The following is a 12245-nucleotide window of genomic DNA, read 5'->3' on the forward strand; positions in this document are numbered from 1 at the left end:
TTGATAGTCTTTACTCACAAATGTTTATGTTATTAATCGATGTCTGCAGCTTTCAAAATATGCTTATTGGCCCATTTTGGATTTTAGGGTCAGTTAATTTTGACACCAGTTGCCTTTATGTAATTACTTGACATATCAATATTATATTCCAAAAACATGTCCCTGACTACAAAAAGGCTGATCACACAAATCACACACACCACATCGCTACATTTGCGATGAAAGGTGAGCTTCTGTACCTCCGATGAAAATTCTCCCATGTTTCAGACTCACGTAAGCAGGAGAAACATTAATTTTGTATAAAACAGGGGGTTATTCGTGGCAATTTCACGCTCTGACAAATGTCGTCTCAAAGAAGACTTACTCCCCTTTCGAAGCTAAAGGGCAAGCACTTGTCAATACAACACAGCTACAAACAAATATAACATTCCTTTTCATGTTGTGGTAAATTGTTTCTTGGCCAAAGTGAACCATTCCATCTTTCTTGACAAGACATCAATAAATGAGTGCTTACCAATATCGACTGTGCCAATGAACAATGTTGGTTAATAAAGTACAATCCATGCCATTGTAAATCGCTTCTCGGCTGAAGAAAGTCAATGGTGCATCACATCGTTAAAAGAGTGCTTATATCTTTTAAAGAGTGCTTATACCCGTAGGAAAACAACAAAAGCCCATCATAAAGGTCCAAGGGGACGAAGTACATATTCTCTATGATCACACGAATTACAAAGTACATGTAGATGTGCAGCTTACTGAGATTGTTTTATGTACCATGGCAACGGGAGGAATATTCCAATGTTTTGAATAAGCTTAAGTGGCTTAAACACACCAACGTGCAAAAATAATGGTTTGTCTGTTTTGCATGTTCAAAATAATAAAACATTCTGTTGTTATCAAGGCGTGTTTTACAGTATTGTTTTACAAAGTAAGAGTTGAGTGAATGAGTGAGTGAGTTGAGTAAATTAGTAGCTTTTATCTCCACAGAAAGCTTACATGAACTATATCTTAATGTGACTCGCCCGTCTCAACTGACGCAACCATGGTATGAGGCAAGCGCTTGACTATACTTCTGATATATAAATAATAGACCTGCACAGTTTTTTTTCAACCTAAAGCATGTGGCTGTTAGCTTAAAACGGTTTGCAGGTTTGATTCCGTCAACTGATATCTTTTCTGACCTTCCAGTTATTATATTAAAGTTAAATATAGAAAATACGTTTGCCACAGTCACAATGTGGTTTCAAATATTTTGGAGTCAGATCTAAAAAACGAGAACCCCATGGCCAAAAACACTCAAGAGAATACTTGAACTGACACTGATGTTTTCTGTAACCACAAACTTTTTTATGCCAGAAAATCGATCTAAGCATTTATAAAAATAGGTTCATTTATCAAGGGCTTTTAATGGAACTAAAATGTCCTAATTGCAATTTCTAACCCTGGTAGTGTTTATCTAATTATCGTTTAAGAGCATGAATATCCCACTCTACGAATCTCCAAGGTTGAGCGTTTGATGTTGGCAGTCCAACCTGAACTTAACACGGTGCTTTGACTTGCTCCAATCTTACAGTTGTTGACGAGCAGTGCCTTGTTGAAGCTGAAGGCTGTACACCCGGGGCTCTGCAGACACCAGATGCTGCACGTGGTTGCCGAAGGAGCCGTCATCGTGTCAGTTGGAGTCGCCAGGGTGTGGCCACGCACGGCCTTATAGGCAGCTCCTGCAATGACGTGTGTCAGTGACATTAACTTAGGACTGTTGAGTTTGGTGCAGCGTCTGTCTTTAAACATAATTATGTTTGTATACATCTGGATCTGTTAAGGGCCATTGAAGAACTGTGCGGATTCTTATGTGGGCAGAAGGGTATCCGGCTTGAGAGAAAGGCAGAGAATGTGGATCGAAGAGTCTGTACATTCGCCTTCCTTCTACACCCACGCCACAGACGGACATACATTACACACACAGGCACACACACACACAGAAAGACATATATTGCACACACAGATACACCCCCACCCCTACTGACATTACACACACAGACACAGACACAGACACACACGCACGCACGCACGCACCCCCTCCCCCCCCCCCCTCATCCCCCCCCCCATCCCCCCCCCCCCCCCCCCCCCCCCCCCCCCCCCCCACACACACACACACACACATAGACATTACACACACATAGACATTACACACACAGACACACACACACACGAGCCTGGCATATCAAGGTTGTTGTAAAGCTTAGTAATACGTCTGGCATATATTCGTAAAATCCCCATGTTTGTAGATGAGATATCCATTTAGTTTACCCTACTCGGCAAGTAACCAAGACTATTCATGAAAGGTTGCATGCTGTTCATGAGAAGGCTGGCAAATCATATGCCACAATTACACTTTGGGTGAAGGAATGGTCAAGGACCAGGAAGACCTTCAACATATAGACATTCCACATGAGATATCGCATGGATGAGAGCTATCAATATTTACAATGAAATTACATTACGATGCTTTGCAGACTATTCAGCTAACACGTACATGTACGTACATACACTGCATCGTAAATACACTGAAACATGGAGATATATGTATATTCCCTGAAACTAGGAGATACACGTACACTGCAACATGGAGATACACATACACTGCAACATGGAGAAACACGTACACTGAAACATGGAGATACACGTACACTGCAACGTGGAGGTACACGTACACTGCAACATGGAGGTACACGTACACTGCAACACGGAGATTCACGTACACTCCAATATGGAGATACACATACACTGCAATATGGAGATACACGTACACTGCAACATGGAGGTACACGTACACTGCAACACGGAGATACACGTACACTGCAATATGGAGGTACACGTACACTGCAACATGGAGATACACGTACACTCCAATATGGAGATACACGTACACTGCAATATGGAGGTACACGTACACTGCAACATGGAGATACACGTACAGTGCAACATGGATATACCCGTACACTGCAACACGGAGATACACGTACACTGCAACATGGAGATACACGTACACTCCAATATGGAGATACACGTACACTGCAATATGTAGGTACACGTACACTGCAACATGGAGATACACGTACAGTGCAACATGGATATACCCGTACACTGCAACACGGAGATACACGTACACTGCAACATGGAGATACACGTACACTGCAATATGGAGATACACGTATATACACTGCAACATGGAGCTACACGTACACTGCAACATGGAGATACACGTATACTGCAATATGGAGATACACGTACACTGCAACATGGAGAAACACGTACAGTGCAACATGGAGATACACGTATACAACATGGAGATACACGTACACTGCAATATGGAGATACACGTACACTGCAACATGGAGATACACGTACACTGCAACACGGATATACACGTATATACACTGCAACATGGAGATACACGTACACTGCAATATGGAGATACACGTACACTGCAACATGGAGATACACGTATATACACTGCAACATGGAGATACACGTACACTGCAACATGGAGAAACACGTACAGTGCAACACGGAGATACACGTACACTGCAACATGGAGATACACGTACACTGCAACATGGAGATACACGTACACTGCAACACGGATATACCCGTACACTGCAATATGGAGATACACGTACACTGTATCATCGAGATACACGTATGTACACTGCAACATGGAGATGTCTTTATATTTTAAATCTCTCAGTTGGATAAACGAGGTAATATCTCCCCGTCAGAGCGTCAGTTCCACAATATGTCAAACCCACCTGAAGACGATGGAGTTGGTACTGGTGTTGTGGTAGCGACAGACGCAGGGGAAGATGTAACGGGGGATGGCACCACAGGAGGAGTCGTATCTTTGGCGCAGAATACAAGAAAACCATATGGATTGATTGACAGAAAACATTGTTTAGCAAACATGTACAGGCACATACACTTAAAAACACTGTGGCATTTACACTGCAACATAAACATGTAAGTACGTACTTATATACCGCAACATTAAATATATACTAATCAATATAGAGATGTAGGTTACAGCAATATTTAGGTATATACACTGCAACATCCATGTGCATTTTCCATGTCTATATACTATAACACTCTTAGTTGGTGGGCGGTTGGGAAGCCGAGTGGTTAAAGCGTTCGCAGACCCCGGTTCGCTTCCATACATGGGTACAATGTGTGAAGCTCATTTCTGGTGTCCATCGCCGTGATATTGCGGGAATATTGCTAAAAGCGGCGTAAACCCATACTCACTCACTCGTTCTTAGATGGGACAGATAAAAGTCAGGGCGATAATTCCACAAAGTGTCAAACCCACCTGGAGACACTGTAGTCGGTACTGGTGTTGTGGTAGTCACAGTCGCAGGGGATGATGGCATATTAGAGGTCGTCCCTTTAGTTGAATGAGAAAATTATACACAGTAGTTGATTAAATACACCTCTCAACATGAACTAAGCTAATCTTTCCTCTTTGTTTAAACGTTCATAATATAATTTGTTTCAGTGCGATAAAATATGAATCAACGCTATGATCTATGGGAAAAGCGAACACCGACTATGACAACTATTTTGAAAAGACTCCCTTAAAATTCTTTCCAGTATGTAACACAATATAATGGGTGGTAAACGCCACATTTAGACAGCATTACAGCTTATGAATAACTGAATGACTCAGTTAACTATCACTGGAAATGTTGTTGTGTGATGCTGGAATTGAAGATCGTCTCAGTGCACATGACTGCTCTCTCATTGTATTTGTCCATTAGCTATCTTGGTTGTTCTAAAGTGTCCGTGTTGTGACATATTTTATGAAAAGGGGACAAATCAGTTAATGAGGTGAGGTGAGGTGAAATGGGGTTTAACGTCGCGTCCACGATTATTGAACTTATATAGCGACGTGCTATGTGCGTGCGTGCGTGCGTGCGTGCGTGCGTGCGTGCGTGTGTGGCTGCTTGTACTAGTCCGGACTGATGCCGATTTTATTTAAATTACTTTTTGAGACTTTGATATTATTACATACAAGATAAAAATAGTCAGTAATCTTATCACTATAGCCCCTGGCAATATAACAAACTATAAATTAATGATGAAAATAAGGGAACCAATAATATGATTATAGCTATTGTTGAAGTGTAGAGTTACAATACCGCTGCGTTTCAACTGAACGCAACATCTAATCACAATAGAGTTTCACAATGTGCATGAACAACACGCGATGCATGTGCATGTGCACACAGAAGTGTGTGCTCTAACAATTACTAATGCGATTGAGCTAAGCACACGCTTCAAATGCCTCCGGGACAGTATTTCAGGAACCGGACAAAATGGCGAATTGTAGGTATGAGAGAGGGGAGGGGGCGCAAATATCCCAACTTGCCAGAATGAATGGCAAATCAAAAAGTGTAATTTCTAGACTGTGGGACAAGTACCGTCAAACGGGTGGGGGTTGTTATGATACCTGGTCGTGTCAAGACTACATAAACGACAACCTGAAAGCCTGACCCGAACAGGCTTCCATAGGCAGCAAAGATCTGGTTGTGGTAGGCAACACCAGGGACGGGCTGGGCGCCAATGGCGTTACACAATGTTTACTGACGAATGATACGCAAGTTAATCAACAGTCTGCCATCAAAGTGTCGTGCATGTATCGCCCAACATGGTGGACACACCAGACATGGATCTTCACGCTCAAAATTAATTTTACAGAAGTCATTACACATTTCATCAGTTCCCTTATTTTATGTCGGTAGTATATATACTAAAATTGGGAGAGAATATCATGACCGCATACTCTCTGTCTGTCTCTCTCTTGTGGTTGTGACAGTCGCAATAGAAGATGACGTCACAGAGGTTGATCCTTCAGACGAAAAGATGATGAGTGAGTGAGTGAGTGAGTGAGTTGGGTTTAACGTCGCTTTTAACAGTGTTCCAGTTATATCACGGCGTGTCAGCTTAATGTGGGAGGAAAGCCCGAAGTGATGCAGGTCTCAGACGTTTACCACTTCGGTGAAACCCACGAGCACGGGTATGGTGCTGACAAACCAAGAAACATAATCGGGGTGAACCGGGATTCGAACCCACAATCATAGGTTTCTGGCGTTTCCAAGGGACGCAACTCTGCACAGCGAATCGCGGCGCCTTAGACGACTGGGCCACCCGTGCCCCCAAAAGATGATGAAATACAGTAAATGGCAAAGAACATTGTTCTTCATGAACTAAATATGATCATTCCCTCATGATTTAGCAGCCATAACAAAACAATGCGTCACCCCACAAAGTGATAAGAAACATAATAAATTCTATGAAAGGCATTTAGAAGTGATACACATATATGTAAGGAAGAGAATTTATGGATGTTTACGGAGTATATGCTTACTCCTTCATCATGTGAATGAATGCAATGAGACAGAGTGTATATATATATATATATGAAAGGACAACAAAAGTAATAAGACAATAAAAGGTGAAACTTAACAAGGGAAGCCAACCGGTAATTGACGCTGATAGGCGATTAGCAATGGACAATGGAGGCCAACACTTTACAGTAATTAGCGCTGATAATTATGGACAATAGAATCGAAGACTAAAATTATCACTGATTTGTAAATGGCAATGGACAATGGGCAAACGGAAGGCCGGGGGTAATTAGCACTGATAGGTAAGTGAACATTATTTATTATTTAAAAAGCTAATGTCGATTATGACAGAACAGGACAAGGCTGAATAGATTTCACAGAGTTACTCATATTCATGTCATCACGTATCATTTTTACATCTTGGTTGTCAGCACCATACCCATGCCGTGGGTTTCACCGAAGTGGTTAACGTCTGAGACCTGCATCACTTCGGGCTTTCCTCCCACATTAAGCTGGCACGCCGTGATATAATTGGAATAATGTTAAAAGCGGCGGTAATTCCTCACTCGCTCACTCATTTTCACAACCTATTTTCGATTGTGGAATCATCACGTATTATTAAATTTTCGTCCTGATGGAAATAATGTTCCCTATCCCAGATGTTTCCCAAACACAAAGTGAAAATTCTTTCCCTCTGGACATATATTTCATATCAGTTTGAAGTTATTATATCTTATCACGCAGATATCAATCAATGAAAACACCTACAGTTTTATCATTTATTCCTATCCACAACAGGTAAACAACAAAACGACATCATGTTTGAAGATTGAAATGCAATATAGTATTTTCATAATGCATTAATGTAATTCAGAAAGGCTATATTGCCAATATACTTTTATACTAATCTATCGCAGTATAACAAATTCCCTGTTTAAGGAAAGGATCCTCCTGCAGATTAGAAAACTATTCATGCGCAATAAACAGTGAGTTCAAGTTTGGCTTCAGATAGTACACTGATAGATCACCAAATAGATCCACTATCTTCGATTAAGGAATCACATTTTGCAAAAGTGTATTTTATAGTACTTTAAGAAAACTTCAATGTAATATCAAGTGTATACTGACGAAATGATTTTTGTCAGATGCTTATTACATTAGGAATATTTTTTCTGGGACCTTGAAGTTAAACACCTTACCAACGATAGTGATGCTGAACTCTTAAGAGATAAAGCATGACGATTAGAGCTGCTACTTTTAATATTTGATTTTATTAGACGGAAAACTGCAGACCGGCATCCCGCTCCGGAACCACATTCCCCTCCTCAATACGGTTTTAATGTTTTGCTGATCTGTTTCGATACTTTTATAAATGTCTTCATTTTGCACAGTGAGGACTCGGTCGCACATTCAGGATTTTGATAGGACCATTCCCGATTAAAATTTGTCCAAAGTCTGATCAAGTTCCTGTGATTCGTGGCGGGAAATTTACAAACAATCAGCTATTGTTCAGGAAGCGTCCCGATTCAGTCGTTTCCAGCCGAATTCGTCCCGATACACAATCCGAATCTGATCCGATTTGTATTTGTAAAAAACGACCGACAGCGTCCCGATTCACCCGAATGCGATCCGACAGAGAGATCCGACAAAGACGGTTCGCATTCGGCAAGATCTGGACGCAATCTGAACTCAGTCGACAAGAAACGGCCCGTTCATCACAACAGCGTCCCGATCCACAGGACACCGTCCAGACAACACAGGACATTTTGTTACGATTTTAATCCGATACAGCTGAATCTGTCACGACATAGTCACGGTTGTACATGTAATCCGACTAGACAAAATCGGCTGAGTTTCCCGAATGTTACGGGACGCACCATATTGTCGGGAGTGCTTGGCCGACCTCTCTGGACCTTTCCCGATCCGTAGGACTCTGTTACGAACGTATACGACTGCGTTCAGCCAATGATAGGACATTCCAGATCATTGAGAATAATAATCAATTTTTTTCACTTTTCGTGTCGTAGCGCTGTCTGATCTCAAACGGGAGCCATAATCGGCACTGTGTGAACCTGGCCTAAGGAATAGTACAAAACAGTCATACACGCCTAAAACACATTAATGAAAGTCATGCATGTTAGTATTAGCAATTATTCCCTTCGTAAATCTCTAAACAGGCTGTGAGTGAGTGAGTTTAGTTTTTCGACGTATTTCGCAATTTTCCAACAATATCACTGAGGAGCACACTCACTGTCGGAAACCTGACTGAGGTCTTCGGCGTGGTGATCGAACGCTTTAACCACTAGCCTGCCGCCTGGCGACCGAAAACATAATATATTCAACAATATTTGAGACTTACCTTCAGACACCGACTGTACTGAGTCCTCTACATACACTTTTATCTCATTAAGAGAAAGTGGGGGAAGGTCGGTGGATACACGGACGTATCGTACTGTAAACAGCCTCTGGCAGGTGAATGTCGTGGTACCTTCACCGATACTCTGACCGCACAGGAAAGTATGGGCAGAATCAAAACTCGAATCCGAGGAGAGGGAAATTGTTCTGTTCTCCGCCATCTCCCTTCCTGTATAACAAATATTTCAGTACTGGGTGAAAGACTGGGGTTAACACTGCTTTGAACATAATTGAATTTACATAGGCTGCTCAATGCCGGAGGAAACGCTGCTTTGAACATCAAGTCAGTTATATCACGGCATGTCAGCTTGTCAAGGGACGCAACTCTGCACAGCGACTGGCGGCGCCAAAGACGACTGGGCCACCCGTGCCCCCTCCTCTGACATTAACCGTTAATATAAGAGAACACATTATCAAGGCGTAGTTAAATATTAACTCATGTAATGAGATGTAATATAATTACCATAGAACGGAAAGAAGATGGTTATTTGTTTGACGTGATGGTTGTTTTCTAAATCAATTTGCCAGTAGGCGTGTCCGGTCGGAGTGTAATCGGACACAAAATATGTCTCCGAGCTTCCATCAATCGCGAGTTCTGGTGGGAATCCTTCATGCACTGAGCTCACACTCAATGGTTTCCCTGTTAGGTTTACTGAAACAAAACCAGAAATATATGTACCATGTTATCGTGAAAATCATTCGGCAAAATCCGGCGGTCATATGATTGTGAGGCCTTTCACTCAAAACAGAAATCGTATCAATACAAGAACTCGCAATATATATGTGCACCCAACTCATACAGATACGTACCAAAGAGGGACAGGTCAGACAAAATTGCTGAGGCAAAAGCCGACCTCTTAAACATTTAAAACAACAACAACAATATGTTGTAACTCCAGGTATCGCTAGACCGTTTATAGGTGGTAATGCTACTTGTGTGGTCTTTCGAAACAGATGTTTCGTTCGTAAGTAATTACGGGTCACTGTTAATCTAATACTGAATTACTCTGGTTGTATTAAGCTAAACTTATTATCAAGCGTTCTTCATACTTTGTTTTTCTAGTAATCCGTGGGTAACCAACTTTCCTGCGATTGTCTATTTTAGGCCAAATACCTAATTGAAAATGAGCTAGCTGAGCACAGAAATGTCAGTGCTGCATTTTCTTCCTTTATGGATTTGGTTACAAGTGAAATGGATGCTAAATTGAAGAAGACTAAGAGAAATAATTCAACCTGTAAATCAACATGTAAATCAAAGTACAAGCCTTGCTGGTCTGATGTGTTACAGAATATGTGGGATGACGTGTGTAGATCTAAAAGGAATGGCTGGCATGTAGTAGGAACTCTGTTATTAAAGGTGTGTCGTCGTCATTTTCTGGGCAAAAGAAAACTTTGATAAAGCATTAAGAAAAGCTAAACAAAATTGTCAACTAGGACAACAGGATGAAATACTGAAGTTCGAGCAGAATGGTTATTGCAAAGAATTCTGGAAAAGAATTTTGGTCACTTGGGCCTTTCTTACGACAGAAAACAGAGTATACCTATGGAGCTCGAGGTGTTTGATGAAAATGGTGACGTCATAACCGAACATAATCGAGTGATCTCCCACAAGAAGGATTCCTACAATAATCTACTTAATAATGGTTTGACAGGAACGTTTGATGATGAACATTATAGTAACACACAACAACACCTATCTACAGGACAAGAGCTACCTGGTAATGATGCTAATGATGGACAACCAGACATAACAGACTTAAACAAACCAATTGATTTGCCTGAAGTACAGTTAGAAGGCAGTTATGAGTATTAAGAAGGGAAAAGCAACTGGCATAGATGGTATACCAAATGAAGTGCTTCAGAACCCACACTGTGTTGTCTTTTGAAAATGCAGTTTCACCACATGGTTGGAGGGAAGGACTAAACCACAATCAGGACGTGAACCAAGAGATTCACTTTGATATAGAGTGCTGACAATGATTTCTATCCCATGTAAAGTACTGCTTTATTAAATCAACGAATCCAAACGTGGCTTGAAAAGAATAAACTTTTGGCCGAAGAACAAAATGGATTTAGACCCTAACGGAGTTGTATGGATCACTTATATGTGTTGTGTAATATCACACAGAACAGAAAATTGTGTACACAATCAACTTTTGTATGCTTTGTTGGCATGCAAAAGGAGTTGGACACTGTGAACAGACATTGTTTGTGGTATGAATTAAGGAAAATTGTAATTTATGATAAGATTCTCGATGCTATACAGAGCCTATACACAGATTATTACTGCAGTGTTAATATAAATAACTTTAATACAGAAGTATTCCCAGTCTCGTTTGGAGTAAAACAGGGATTTAAGATGTCACCAACCCTATTTTCGATCTACATCAACGATCTTCCTGATGAAATTAATATGTTACATTGTGGTGTGCAATTTGACGAAGCTACCCTATCAGTATTGTTTCATGCAGATGTCATTGCCCTAATTGCACCGGACCGTGTGTCACTACAAAGAATACTGGATATTCTAAGTAAATGGTGTCAAAAATGGAGACTGGTAATCAACAAGGACAAAACTAAGGTTATTCACTTCAGGAATGGATCCACAAAAACAACACCTGTTAATTGTCACTGTGGCTCCGATGACCTGTGTATCACTGACGGCTATAGATATCTCGGTATATGGCTTAATGAACATTTAGATATGAAAAAGACTATTTATGTAAGGAATTATGTAAGTATGCTGGGAGAGCACTATCAGCTTTATACACTAAAGTTATTAGTGCTGGTGGGATGTCTTATGAAGTTTATACCAAATTATACACCTCACTTGTTGAACCAGTCTTGTTCTAATGTTGCAGGAGTATGGGGTGCAAATGTGCACAAGGAGATCCAGGCCATCCAAAATAAAGCATGTAGATACACGTACAGTGCTACATAGAGATACACGTACACTGCAACATGGAGATAAACCTACACTGCAACATGGAGATACACGTACACTGCAACATGGAGATACACGTACAGTGCTACATAGAGATACACGTACAGTGCTACATAGAGATACACGTACACTGCAACATGGAGATACATGTACACTGCAACATGGAGATACATGTACACTGCAACATGGAGATACACGTACACTGCAACATGGAGATACACGTACACTGCAACATAGAGATACACGTACACTGCAACATGGAGATACACGTACACTGCAACATGGAGATACACGTACACTGCAACATAGAGATACACGTACAGTGCTACATAGAGATACACGTACACTGCAACATGGAGATACATGTACACTGCAACATGGAGATACACGTACACTGCAATATGGAGATACACGTACAGTGCTACATAGAGATACACGTACACTGCAACATGGAGATACACGTACACTGCAACATGGAG

The 12245-nt window shown here is 41.1% G+C and overlaps 1 protein-coding gene across 1 annotated transcript in view; it reads right to left on the minus strand.

Annotated features, from left to right (window-relative positions):
• Nucleotides 1-445: 445 nt before the first annotated feature.
• The window catches only part of LOC124111164 (location of vulva defective 1-like), a 40982-nt gene continuing 29182 nt past the window's right edge, over nucleotides 446-12245 (minus strand). Inside the window, exons 11-15 of the mRNA XM_046470780.2 lie at nucleotides 9286-9474; nucleotides 8767-8991; nucleotides 4370-4444; nucleotides 3813-3902; nucleotides 446-1721 (exon numbers count right to left, since the gene is read on the minus strand). Coding sequence (XP_046326736.2) covers nucleotides 1468-1721; nucleotides 3813-3902; nucleotides 4370-4444; nucleotides 8767-8991; nucleotides 9286-9474 — 833 coding nt within the window. The 3' untranslated portion in view covers nucleotides 446-1467. The remainder of the gene's footprint in view (nucleotides 1722-3812; nucleotides 3903-4369; nucleotides 4445-8766; nucleotides 8992-9285; nucleotides 9475-12245) is intronic.

Source organism: Haliotis rufescens, unplaced genomic scaffold, assembly GCF_023055435.1.
Source record: "Haliotis rufescens isolate VD_foot unplaced genomic scaffold, xgHalRufe1.0.p SCAF_9, whole genome shotgun sequence".
NCBI lineage: Eukaryota > Metazoa > Mollusca > Gastropoda > Lepetellida > Haliotidae > Haliotis > Haliotis rufescens.